Consider the following 14,529-nt stretch of genomic DNA (forward strand, 5'->3'; position numbering starts at 1 on the left):
CATATATCACATTCAGATCTTCGGTCTCCTTTTATTTTTAGCGGGTTTATAAAGTGGATGTATGCAGTTTTGCTCACCAGGTGTTGTGTGGTTATGAATATAGTGCCTTTGAAAAGCTGCCTCAGCAGGGACTCTCCAGAAATGCTCTCTAGTGAGCCATCTGTTCGCACGTGAACCGCACGCTGCAACGCAGACAGGCAGGTGGAAAAAAAATCTCACTGTGGACTTAATTGGCTGAGACATCTAGACTCCAAAGACAGGTAATGTAAAATGATGGAGGAGCTCTTTACTGAGTAAATGTGAACACTCATGGCAGCAGTATGTCACAGCTGTCACTTAGCCGCTTTGAAAGTTCAAGGATTCAGTGACGCTTTTACGCTGAGCATGAAATCGTTGAGAGCGGCGACGTCGGGGGGGAAAGCCAGAGGGGGTTCCACCATGAGTGAAGCTGGCAGGTTGGGGAGGAGGAGACGGATTGTAGACGATAGTAAAGAAAAGGAAATGCATTCTTACAATTTGGTGTGCATGTACTGTGAGGAGTGTGCTTGTGTACAGTAAATTGACGTGGTGCTGCAAGCTATGAAATCCAGTTGAAAATCTCCTCAGGCGACCAAATCCTTATTAGTGGTGGAGACTGTTGGCTAAATGTGGCATTTGTTTATTATATGAGTCAGACCGACTGACAACAATGGTAAACACTGGCATTGTCAAGTTAGTTAAGAGTGGAATGATTCACCTTGAATAAAATATATGTTGTCAGTTGTAAAGACAATCAGTGGAGTTCCCTTTTAAAGCTGCAACTGATTGATATTTTATATTAACAATGGAAAAAATGACTAATGTGAGAGGTGTCACGCGCAATGATGATCTGAGCAGTTCCCCTCAGCTTTACAGAGTGTTTTTAGTATTTTCAGCTCTTTTTTTCCCCCAGTTTCCAGTCTGCAATTTAAAAGTGCAATGTGTTAGTTGTTTTGGATGTTTCCATTAGCATGGTTAGCCACTCATTTAGCAGTCTAGACTGAGAGCTCGACGCACCAGGGGACTGTTTACCCAGCAGGCTCAGGAGCTCTAGGCTGGGATGGGCTGGGGCTAGCTGGTTAGCATGCTAACTTCAGTAGATATCCCTGCAACACAATACACAGACGTCATAACGTCAATTTATATCTTCATTCTGTTGATAATTTTAGTACGTTTTTTTTTAAGTTTTCAACTAAAATTCTTACATATTAAGAAATTGATTTTCTTTTTTGTGTGTGTGTCAAACTCTGCATGCAAACGACACAAACACTTTGTGACTGGTGGGTTCCCATCAACCCTGTTTCCAGCATTAGCAGGCAGCTTTTTCCAGTGGAAAAGCTCTGTAAAAACCCACGTATACCATCTGCCCGCTGCCAAACGACAGACGGACAGAGTTAGTAACTAACATTAGCTCGTGAACATGTTGGAGCATTTAGCAGCGACTCAAATATTTCCTTGAGGCGTTGGTGGTGACCAAAAACAGAGCTACAAGAGAGTAAATATTGGACTTGCATTTGCTCGGTAATAAGAAATACAGATGGCAAATACAAATGCTTATGTTGCTGTCTGCTGGATTTGTAAATAAGCAGCTGTCTGCCAACACAAAAGATGTGAATGTTGTGTTGAAAACATGTAGTGCTGCCACCAAGTAGCCAAAAAAATTTACTAATGCAGCTTTTACTTGCTGTTAATATATTTTTTAAAACACATTTTCTTATAATAAAAAAAGTCAACAAGTATAAAAATGTGTTAAGTGTATAAATCAACCCAAACCAGAACCATGTATTTCAGTGCCCCTTACTTAACATCCAGGAATCAGCAGGCAATAAGAAACACACAACACAAGAATTCGCAGTCCAAAACAGTGTATTTATACATTCAGTGCCCAAATACCACAAACCCACAGTTGAAATACCACAAAAGTGTCTCTTCTTCTCAACAGAAAAATCGCTCCTCTTCGAGATCGCCCCAAAACAAACAGAAAACACTCAGTTCAAGTCTCAGGATAAGCTCGGCCAACAAAACCAAACCAAGTGACGCCTCGTGCTTCAAATAGACAACCTTTGAGATCCAATACCTTTGTCTTTTGTTAACACACAGATGATGGCAGACCCAAATCCTGTTGGATTATTGTCGTTTTAAATCCCATGTACGCTGAATGAAGACTGAAGGATATCAGGTCCTCTATTCTGCTGCTGATGAACATCAGTGTTTAGTGTTTCAGACTTGGAGGTTCTGGCTTTTTTAATTAGCGGATTTATCTTCTCTAGGTGAGGTAGACCATGGTGGAGTTTGGTGAAGGGCAATAGACAACCACAGGGCTTCATCCTGGTCCAATCAGGGATAGAAGGACTGCCCATTTATCAGTTAATTGCATTCATCTGGCATCACAGATGTAATTCAGTTCATGATTGGGTTCTGGAGTGAAAACCAGCAGGGATAAGTGTGATTGAGAAGCAGTGGACGACCCTGCACTTCCTCTGATATTTTAACAGTATGTTGCGTTAAGGTGCCGCTGGTTTGTGAATGCACGGATACATAATTGCTGCTTCACTTCTGGAGCACTTTTATGGCAGCAGTTTATGTGATGAAGACTAATGTGTGATCATTATTAACAACCACAGCTCCCTGAGGACTGCTTCACACAGCAGCAACCTGCTCCTCAAAGCCTGCAGAACAACAAAGTGTCATTGATCCAGCTTCACTCTGCCGCTCTTTGATTTACAAAAAAAAAAGAAAAAAGAAATGAAAGTCTTGATCAATAATTTTTTTGATCTTTTCTCTTTTTTTTCCACAGTTAAACCAACTGTTATCGACGTTGACATATTTGTGAACAGCATCGGACCAGTGTCGTCAATAAATATGGTGAGTTGATCCCTTTTCTTTAAGGTTGTGTTCTGACGCGTCACACAGCGCTGCATCTGTTCAGGTCCTGCACACATTGCACTATTTTGGTCTAGACATGTATAGTGGTGTATGTATATACAGTTTGCAATGAAGAATCACAACTACATGGAGTTGCCTTCAACTAGGGCTTTGTTAGTTTGGTGGAAGTTGGGTTTTTGTTCTGGTGAGAACAAACTCAAACTCAGAAACTGCAGAGACGCCGACTCAGCCAAGATCCAGAACTTTTCCGAGTTCATGTCGTGGAGTTTCTTGAAAATAATCATGTTGAAACTTGTATTAACTTCATGGGACCTTGTAAAATCGAATAGCTGTACTCTAAATACTTTAAAACTATTCTTACATATTGCCTCTTTATGACGGTGTGGGAACTCTGGTCTGAATATTGCTGCACCAGTCGAGCAAAGTCTTTGCTGGAATAGTCAGCATGAGTTATTTAGTTTTAATTTGAATAAGAACAACAGCGTTTTAAGTCCACATCAGTGCTACTACAGCGAGCACCCCCTCCGTGTCAAGCTAATTTTAAGCCCCATTGTCAGAGAAGACTTCATATACAGTATCAGTCGTCATACTTGTATTGTGTCTAATTGCGATGCGGCGTATAATTCAGGGTGTCATGACTTCTCCAGGAGACAGACAGTGATTAATTCCTCTTCGCTTTGAGAATACACTCAACAGAAATGAGGCCATTTTCACATCACAAAAGTACAATCAGGAAGAAAACTATTGACTGAGATGCAGTTTAGAAATTCAAAAGAAATAGACATAATAATGTTCATCAGCCCGCTAAAGTCTCGTACCGGGTCGTTTGACATAAAGATGTCTGCTGGAGCCGTCTGCAGCAGCGTTTCATTCACAGTCGGGCTCTGACTTTGTGCTGTTCTTTAACAAAAGGTGACATAATTTTATGCTCCGCATGGATAAAACAGCAAGTGAGCCATCAACCCAGCGATGAATCTTTTCATCCGAGCATTTTGCACCACTTACTGATGCGTTCTTGGGACAGATGGGATGTTTCATCCTTCTAGCATATTTTTGGCTCCTTACCAGAGTCTTCAGGTGGACGTGCAGAGAATATCTGCACATCGAGGCGTCAAGGAGGATTTCTAATAAGGCTTCCCACACAGTCTACCTTAAGGACAAAGACAGAGACAGATGTCTGAGCTGCTCAACCAGAAATCTTGTTAACGTTTCTTTATCAATAAATCAAAATTCAGAAGGTCATGCACCCCGACACTCTTGTGTTTGCCAGTGTTTTAAAGGTGCACTGTGTAGTTTTGGGAGAGACATTTTGATTTAAACAAACCAAATAAACAAACTCTTTGTTTTCGTGACTGAGTAAACTGAATAAACAAACTGACCTTAAAGGACAACACAGCGTCATACTGTTTTACTTTGTTTATATGTGGCGGACCCTGCCACCTGTCTAGCTTCAAACAGTGTTCTGGGACCTTATTTTCCTCTGAGAGCAGCTTGTTTATTCAGTCATGGAAAAAAAAAATCTGAGTTTGTATTATTACCTCATTAATATTGCAAGTATTGAAATTCTGAGTTAATTTTTTTTTCTCCAAAACTATATAGTGCCCCTTTAAAACTGAGATGAAAAACAATTAAATTTAAAGTATTGTTTGTACTTTGTTTGAACAAATTGAAAATCAGAAGTGGGTTTTGTTGGAGCTTTCTTGTCACATCTGGCAAGTGTTCAAATTTGCTGAAGGACATTAACAAAGAAGCAAAGAAGAGAGTAAACAGTTAAAGCAGCACTGTGGCTGTGCTAAGGCACCGAGCTAGATGCATTAGCATGCTAACATGTACTCACAGTGACACTGCTACTGTGCAGATGTTAAGCAGGCATAGTATGTTCACAGTCTTAGTTTATGTGTGCATGCTAGCATTTGATGGTGAGCACTGAGAAGTTAATCTGAATGTCATTAGTTAAACCAAAGTACTGAACCTGAATTTCAACCCAGTGACAGCACGAGAAGAAACCTGTTTTATTGCAGTCCACCCAGAGCTGTTGAGACGTTTCACGTGAAGCTCATGGTGGTGATTAAGGAAAAAGTCTGAGGATCACCAATATCTGTACGTTCATCCTTTGGGGACCACGAATGTCTGTAAAAAGTTCTTATCAATCCATTTATAGATCAAACTGAATAAATATCTTTATTACGTGCATTTCTGCCGAGGAAACACGAGACCTGATAAATTGCCTCTAAAGCTTGTCAGAAGGAAGCAGGTCCTATTAATAAACAATGTACATTGTGGCAAAGTATTTTCTACCTGCTGCTGCTGCTGCTGCACCTCCTGGGCTGCTGTAATCGGGGAAACCCATCCTTGATTTTTCTCTTCATTAGCACAGTGACGATTAAGCACACTGTGAATGACCCATTCAGTAGAAACAATAAGCAGAGCTGTGTTTTTAATAAGCAATGAACAATATGTCACATTGGAGGAGGCAGCCCCTTTGTAATTATAAAGAAGCTATTTTTATACTTGTGGGTCATTCAGTGTCCACGGCAACCTGGTGTCAACCGGGAAGTCCTGCCAAAACGAAAACCGGTGCCAGTGGGGTCCCTGTTGCTATTCTCGCCCTGTGGAGAGAGCTGCCCACTCACAGGCTATCACACGCTGGATATCCAGAGAAATACAATATTCATGCCGGTCCGTTTCCCACTGTGTAAGCGGGCTGCTGGCAGGACGACTGCAACATCCTCCGTACCGTGGTTTTCTTTAGCTCCGAGCACAATATTAATTCGTAATGTTCCTGAAATTTGCAGCTTACTCTGATTGTTTGGCTCGTACCTGCTGTGACAGAAAATTGCTTTGAAAAGTTTTTTTGTTTTTTTTATTCACTTCATAAAAATCTTTTCCATAACAGGCGGGTCAGCTGGTTCGACTTAGTTACCGGATGGCTCGGATGCGAGCTGAAAAGTGTGTTTTCACTTAATGGGCCTAAGTGATGCATCTAATTCTTTCATTTTTCTGGCTGGAAGATTTTGGTAATGAAGTCATCATCGGGAGGATCGTATAATGAGGCTCTTGGTAACGCCACAAACAGAACGGATCTCAGTGGAATAATAACACGCTGCTCGCGTGCTCCAATCAGTGTAATAGACTTACGAAAATATGTTTCCTGTTTTAACACTGCTCATGACTTTCATGATGTCTGCGTGTCCACTTTTAATCGCTTTTATTGCTGGTTGCAGTTTTTATACCTTTTTGCTTGTTGCTGTTCACATTATGTTTTACACGTGTTGTCGGGGGTTTGTCTCTTCTTGCATCTCGGCAGCTACTAAAGACAGAAAATCTTTTATTTGTGCAAACAAGACAAAACCTGGGCTGGGCTGCGGAGGTATAAGTGACCCATAACCAGCATGTGCATGTGTCATATGTCTCTTTATTAAGCTGATTAAACTCTGAAACATAAAAAAAACACACCACAATAACAAGCGTCCCATGTGCAACATTAAGCTTCCTTGAGGGCAGTGCAGGATGTTGTTGACAAACTACATTTATTTCCATCCATTATTCTCATCTCTGCAGTGGCTTGAGCCCTTCCCAGCATGCACTGGGGGAGAGGTGGGGCACACTCTATGGGCTGTCCAGAGTTTCTATGTCATTAAACTGTGGGAGGGAACAGATGTGGCTCGCTCACGCTCTCATTTAAAAGTGAAGGTGTGAATATTAAGCTCTCCATCTACCACCATTATGACCATGCACACTGCATGTTGGTTTTGATTGACAGCTGCTAACACTATGGTAACAGATGGACGACCACACAGCTCGTAACAAACTTACCAGACGCAAGGTGAAACAGCACAACGCTCACTAGCAACATTCAGTGTGCAGACAATCTGCTCCCACAAATGGACTTTTTCTGTCTCTGTTATGAGAGTTTCCGTCTGATGGAGCTCAGGATTGACTCGTGCTCGGTTCACTGTCTTCAACTTCAGTTTGAACTGGGCCGCTCCAAAGATTCTCCTCCTGCTCCGCGGTTACATGCTGCTATTCCGACATGCCGCTATTTAGACAGTGACCTCTAATTGTCAGAATAGCGGCATTAAAGTTATTTTTCATGCGTCCAACTATTTCGACATTGTTTTTTGTCATTGTCGGAGACATGTCGGAATAGCGGCATGTCTAAATAGAGGGATGTCAGAATAGCGGTTGGACCCCCTGCTCCGCACCTTTCAGCCCAACAGTCCCCATCTGGAGCCACGCTTATAGTGTTTTTGAACCTTTCACTCATTTTCAAAGCTGTTTCGTGAACTGAAAATATCTTTTTCTTATCTCAACCAAAGTGCATTTGTTACTTAAACATAACCACAGACTGGATGTGAACCCTGTATTCTGGTGTGATGCTCCTGGACTTTGTACAGCCAACATCCACAGCCTCCACGTGACATGGTTCATAAATGAAGTGTTTCATTCATCACAGATGATAGTTGTAGTGAGAGCCATACAGTGTGCAAACTGTGTCATTCACAGATGAAATGAAAGTGAGGAAAATAACTGCCTCTGTCACATCCCAGCTCAAAGCAACTGCTCATTGACAACCTGTGTTCTGCTGCTTTGTAGCAGCTGCCGTCAAATTGTTAGTTATCGAGATCTTCAGCCCAAACACTGACACACTGTATCTGTGTACTTGACAAAAGCTCGGAGCAGCAGATCACACCAGGTGGATGATGAAAGTTTGTCTCCTCATTCTGATCGACCTTCAGCCGCCTCTAATGAGGACACAGGGAGAGACCTCAAGCCAACAGAGGAACATGACAAGACGTCTCAAAGCACAGGACACATACAGTATGTACTGTAAGGCTTTTGCCGCATAATCATCAAGTGCCAGCTCTCACGCTGCGTATGCTTTGCCCTAGTTTTAAAGTACCTACTGCAGTGACCAGCGCTATGTAACTTTAATACACATGAAAATGTTTATTTGACGAGGGCGTTCAAATGTTAACGGTAACTTTTTTGTGTCTGAAAATGGGTCATTTCTACCGAGAACAAGACTGTTCAGAGGTAGAGCGCTATTAAGCACTTCTCTGCTCAGTTAAAAGGTGCTAGAGAGCTGAAAAATAGAGGTTTTATCAAGTCCTTGAACTCACAGTAATGTGAGACGTGAATGGTGCCGGGAAAAAAGTCTTCGGAGGGAGAAAAAAAGCATCATTAATACAAGAAAAAAACATTTCTAAAAGGTAGTTTTTGTTAAGCATGTCTTTGCAGAAATCTTGTTCAGCAAAACGACAAAAAAGCATAAAAATATGTGTCTTAGCAACAGTGTCACATTATAGATATAATCATTAGTAAAGGGGTTCTGCTAATACAGAATGTGGTGATAAGTCCTACCCAGCTCAGACAACACAGTGTGGACAGTTCATCCAAAAAAACCAAAACATTCATAATGCCTGATTTGCATAAGGAGACAGGAGGGTCAGCGGCATATGCCTCCGCTGTCGCGTCACCGTAATGAAAAGCCGCTCCGCTGCAGGCGGCGCAGAGCAGACGTGTTGTCGTGGTAGGTGGCTTCTTCCAGGCCGCTTCAAATTCCAGCTGTTTATTCCATCCTGAGCCATTAGTCAGCCCGCTTGTTGTCTGATTTGTATTCTGGTCATTTTAAAACACCGGGTAAACTGTCGGCAGGATAATTTCCTCACCTATCAGAGTCGACTTTAAACCACGTGCAGATTTTCAATAATGACTAATATTCCCATTTGTCCACATGATATAAAAAAAGTGATGGGGAAATATTCCATTATAAGAGTAAATGTGCTCAGTGTGACCCACCTTAACATCTGTTAGACAGGAGAGAATGATGAATGATGGAATTAAATATTACACTTTCCACTCTGTGTGTTTTAAAGTAAAGCCACACTGAATCACAGATTACTGTACGGAGGAGATTGTTTTTGCTGCGGTGGTAAATGAAAGTGAAGGTGGCTAAACTGCTTTTGAACCAGATGCTGGGGCGGCCTCCTCCACTGATCACTGTGACTGACGTATCTGAGACATTATCACAGAGGAGACAAACCACTGAATGCATTTTGAATAGAAAATCCTGTAAAGCGAGAGATGGTGGTCGTATGACATGTGTCCCACCCCTTCCCGTCAAAATCCAATCGTTGTCATGTTGTGACACTGATACAAGCGAACAGTTAAAAAGAAATAACAGTTTTGACACGATGCCATTTATTTATTATGTTGCAGAGAAGTTAGCATGCTAACCAGCTAAGTTATCCAATCCCTGTCTAAAGCTCCTGTGCTAGTGGTGTCAACACCAACACAAATATGGTCCCCGAGCTCCCAATCCAGACTGCTAGCTGCATTGCTAATTGAGCTAACAAGCTAACAGCCACTACAGTTAGAAGCGGTTAGTGGTTACACTGCTCCTTATTTGCTTTGACAGGCTGCCAATTCTTACATAATGCACCTTTTAAAGTTCTCTGGCAGCTGACGGCACTCAAACCGTTAAAAGTTGGTGTCCTGAAACCTTCTGCATGATTTTACTATAAAATGTTGTTTTCTTAAACATAAAAAGCTAACAGTTCATGTTAAAATACAAAAAATGTTATGACTTTTCCCTTTAATGCTGGCCTAGCGTGGTCGTTTTCTTTATAACAAGCATTAAACAATCAAACTACTTGTTTGCTGGTGTCCCTTTAGCTCACTAGCTGACTAGCAAATATGACATTGTTATTGCTGATTTGTGCATGACAGTCCAGCATTTTGACGTATTTCAATAATGCTTTTCCCACCAGTTGATGGCAAGTGACGCCCGAAATCTAATATCATTGCAGACGTTCAGGGTAGGAGCACAGGTTGCTAACGTTAGCCTGTAAAGCATCGCTAGTGACCGGGTAATGAAGCAGTGTGTTTTTTTTATTGATGACTTGACAGCAGTGGCAAATAGCATTGTGATAAAACCAGGATTGCTAAGACAAATCACCACAGCTGAAGACGACATATTAGAAATGTCCAGGTTGCGGCTGTTTACTCGACCGCTATCGACGGATGATGTATGACGGTCATGAAGGGTTTTCCCATTTCACGGGGGGAGTTTTCAACCACTACCCCTTGTTACTCCATTCTTATGGGCGAGGGGGCACTTGACAACATTTTGAACCTAGCTGCAAGGATTTGCTCCAATTCAGCCGCAAGAACATTAGAGAGGTTGGAAACTGATGTTGGGTGATCCGGCCCGGCAGGCAGTCGACATGCCAATTCATCCTGACGGTGTCCGATGGGGTCGAGGTCAGGGCTAGTCAACCCAAACTCAAAACCAAGGAAAGACATCATGTCGAAACAGGAAAGAAGTGCTGATGTTCAGAATAATGTTCACACCAGCAACAGCATTACATTTTCCCCTAACTGGGTCTGAGGGGACTATCCCAATACAGGTGGTGTTTCCATGCAGTATTAAGCATCTGACAAGTCTGCACGTCCCCGGGAATCATTTCCTCGGTGCTTCAGTTTGAATGAATCTATCGCGTGGGGTCTTTTCCTACTGTAGAGCCTTATGTTTGATTTCACTGTGAGAATATGCAGTACCTCCAGATCAACAACCTTAATATAGCAGCTCCTCTGAGGCACACGAGGTGAAAGACCCATTTTCTTCACAACCGTGCCTCACTGTAGTGGCTGAACACAGCTGCAAGCAGCGGGGAGGGGAAGTGAGATCGATACTCTTTCAGCTCTTGTTATGATTTCCTCCTAATGTGAAATTATATCGGAGATTACAAAGCTGTGTGTTATTAGAGATTTACCTCTCGCCCTCCATCCGCAGCTCACCATTTCCAGATGTGCCGTGCAGCTCGCATCGGTTTCTATTTATTTGATTTGCATCACTTTTCCTCCACCGGTCATTAAATGCTGCATAATGTTCGGTTATTTCAAATCCCCTGCGCGCCATACAATTAAAGGTCATGAGCACCCAGTGATTCTCCTGATTATAGACTTCGTTCTAATTGGCGAGCTGTTCAAACTGGTGTAGAGACCGGGTAAAAGGTCAAATGCATTTCAGACGGTGGCAGCTGTATGAAAAGGTGTGGGCTGGTTGGAGGAGGGCAGACTATTATTAATTTCATTATGCTGAACATCTTTATCTGTATTGTTGCTGAAGAGGACCGGAACAACTCAGCTGTTGCTGAGGAGATTTTTTTGGCTTTGTCTGAGCTCACGCAGCCGCACTGCCGATGCAGTTAGATAAAAAAAGTAGAGCCCAGTCCTGCTTATCGGCATTATATTTAACTGTTTGTCGGTGCAAAACACTCATTTACATAATCACAGAGGTGGCTATAAGTAGCCACATATCATCTACTCTGTCAAAATTGCTGTAATTTTGCATATAATTACTGGCTAATAGTTGCAGTGAATGCACAGTAGTATGCTGTAATTAGGGCAGCAGGTTAGTGCTGCTGCCCCACAGCAAGAAGGTCCTGGGTGCCTTGTTGGACCACCTGTAGGTCTGTTTGCCTGTTACCATGTTGTTAGCCTTTTAGCGTGTTAGCATGTGTACCTTGTTGTGAAACTAAAATATTTTATTACTTAATTATTTTGTACAACCCTAATTACAGTATTTCCTTGTAATGTATAATTTTTACATTTTTTTTTTTATGGTCGCTGCAGAATTACAGAAGTTTACTGTGAGAATTTACTGTGAAAACTGTTTGTTAACAGCTAATCAATTAGTTGTCAACAATTAAATTAATTTAATCTGATGATCAATTAATCGTTATGAGTAATTTTTTCGGAACACAGCAAAAATTCTCTGATTTCAGCTTCTTAAGTGTGAATATTTTCTAGTTTCCTTTGTCCTCCATGACAGCAAACTGAATATCTTTGAGTTGTGGACAAAACAAGAACTTTAAGGGACGTCAACTCGGGTTTTGGGAAACACTGATCAACATTTTTCACCATTTTCTGATATCTTTAAGACCAAACAACTGATCGATTCATTGAGAAAATAAGGGCAGCACACAGGCAACATGTGAGGCACACGTGTCCTTTCTACGTTAGAGTTTGTTTGCCCTCAAGCTGATTGGATGACTTCAGAGTCATGTACATCTATACCTCGATGTATATTGAAAATGTACGTTTTCTCCTGGGAGTTATGTGTGACCGACATATATCGGCTTTTCACTGTTTGTACTTCACACCTCAGGGTGCTAAAATCACCAACAACTGACACCTGAGGGAGCTCCACCTATAGGGTGCCTCCTTTTAAATATGTCTGTGTTTGGTTTCAGATGTTGAGAAAAGACAGTGGCTTTTACTGTAAACCCAAACTCAATGGACGGTTTGATCTTGAGTGGAGTGAAGCACTGAGACGAGGCACTTGAGAACGCACATTAAGTCACAACCTTTGGAGGGTCGTGGAAAATCTGTTTGGGTGAAAATCTGATTTCACCCAAACAGATTTTCCACGACACAGAGAGCCGACTGAAGGTGTCGACTCCCTGAAAACACACAACCACCTGAGCAGGTGAACTGAGACCCCCTTATATAGTCTCCCAGCTGACTGATTGCAGCCAGGTGAGGGAGAACATCACAGGTGCACCCAGTAGCTTCTGATTACCTGTGACCTAGATCTTGAGAAATCCCTGTTCACATCAGGACCTTGGGGACTCAATGATCGGTCCATAACAGTCCTTCATAAAGATCCACAGTCCAGCAGCATTAAACAGCATTAAAGGCAACCACGAGAGACAGGGCTCATTTTTCACTTCACGTTACAAATATGGCCTGTAAAAAAACAATTGATACATGTAAATGACTACAAATTGTTACTTAGAGCCCCTTTAAAGGAGCAGTTTCACATTTGGGGAAATATTCTTGTTTGCTTTCCTACCAGGAGTTAAATAAGAAGATTGATAGCGCTCTTATTTCATGACAGGGTTTGAAACGTGGTCAATATGTACGAGAGCCGGCAAACAGTGTAGAGCTTAGAAAATAGCCTAGCATCCTCTAAAGTTAGCAAAATATCACACATCAGAATCAGAAAAACTGAATCAGGTACACGTAGAAAGAAAACACACCTTTTTCCCTTCTCGACTTCCCTGCTCCTGTTTTCTTGCTTTTCCTGAATCCATCGAGCTGAGCGCTCAACCGCACAACCCCTGTTAAGAAACATCGAGGGAGTGAGTTGGATTGATCGCCCTCAGATTTCCAGGTGACAGTAGCCTTGATGGAAAAAGCCGAAAAGGTTTCTGCAAAGCAACGTGATGTTTTTAGCGTCTCTGACCTGAAGACTACACAGAAACAGTGCTGCTTTATTTCAGTATTTTTAAAGTTATTTAGCCATGTTAGCATCATGGCTGGCGGGGCAGCGGTTAGCACTGTCACCTCACCGTGTGAAGGTTCTGGGTTCAAACCGGTCCACTGTGTTAACAGGCCACTCTAAATAACCTGCAGGTGTGAATGTGTGCACAACGGTTGTCTCTGTGTGTCAGACCTGGGATTGACTGGCAACCTGCCTCACGCAGTGTCAGCTTGGAGACCCCCCATCACCACCACTTCACCCTGCGACCCTCCAACAGATACGGAGACGGATGGATCGCATAATGAGTCCAGGAACACCTCGGTCTGTGTCCACCACCTCAGTCTGGGCAAAAATATCTCGACAACTAGTGACTGTGTTCATTTTGTACAGGCGTTCATGGTCTCCAGAGGATGAAACCTGACTCTGGTGAACCCTCTTTGACATAATTTTATACACAGGACTTAAAAAATTTAATAAATGATGATTTTTGAGTCTAACAAGCAAATGTGGAGACAAACTGAGTGTTGCTCCGGAGGTGCTGACAGGAGCCACAGGCAGATGCTCCGACAGCCTTGGAGGATTTTTACTGTCAGCACAATGGTGAGTTAAGCAAATCACTGAGAGGTGGCCGGTGAGGTCTGTGCTCGACATACGGGCCAGTGAGCAAGTAAAATGATGAATGCTCCCGCTGGTGGACATGATGAATGATAGATGGCGTACAGATATGTGTTGCAGAAACCTGTAATCCTTCTAGTTGGTGTCGTTTAAAAAGAAAATCAATACTGTTGATACTCAGCAGGTGAAGCTGAAGCACCAAGGCCACCGAATGGCATTAGTGAAGTGTTAGTTTTGGCACCACTGTACATCCACTCACATGCTTTTTTTGATTTGTCTCTTCAGGAATACCAAATCGACATCATCTTCGCCCAGACGTGGACGGACAGCCGCCTCAGATACAACAGCACAATGAAGAAACTGACTTTGAACAGCAATATGGTCGGACTTATCTGGCTCCCGGACACTATCTTCAGAAACTCCAAGAATGCAGATTCCCACTGGATTACAATGCCCAACCAGCTGCTCAGGATATGGAACGATGGGAAGATACTTTACACCTTAAGGTAAGCGCAGAAAAGTTGGTTTTTGGTTTAAAACAAAAAGAGACTGTAAAGAGTTTTAGGACGCAGTATAGACATATGTAGCATCGACGGCATTACTGCAGTGACGGCATCCAACTGGCCACGCCCTAGTTGGATTAAAGACGTTACCGGTACAGTATTTGGTTGGTGATCTCAACTTCTGTGACCAGGACTAGTTATGACTAGGGCTGCCACGATACCAGATGTTCACTA

General features: G+C 42.4%; 1 protein-coding gene across 2 annotated transcripts in view; it reads left to right on the forward strand.

The window, feature by feature from the left end:
• The window catches only part of gabrg3 (gamma-aminobutyric acid type A receptor subunit gamma3), a 46,827-nt gene that overhangs the window by 14,867 nt on the left and 17,431 nt on the right, over positions 1–14,529 (forward strand). Inside the window, exons 1-3 of one of the 2 annotated variants that reach the window (XM_084355473.1) lie at positions 2,265–2,288; positions 2,816–2,883; positions 14,078–14,298. In XM_084355473.1, the coding sequence (XP_084211599.1) occupies positions 2,881–2,883; positions 14,078–14,298 (224 nt within the window). In that variant the 5' untranslated portion in view covers positions 2,265–2,288; positions 2,816–2,880. Of the gene's footprint in view, positions 1–2,264; positions 2,289–2,815; positions 2,884–14,077; positions 14,299–14,529 lie in introns of those variants that run through there. The other variant, XM_084355472.1, reaches the window with a different exon arrangement.

This window comes from Pagrus pagrus (genome assembly GCF_965226575.1).
Source record: "Pagrus pagrus genome assembly, chromosome: 6".
Classification (NCBI taxonomy): Eukaryota; Metazoa; Chordata; class Actinopteri; order Spariformes; family Sparidae; genus Pagrus; species Pagrus pagrus.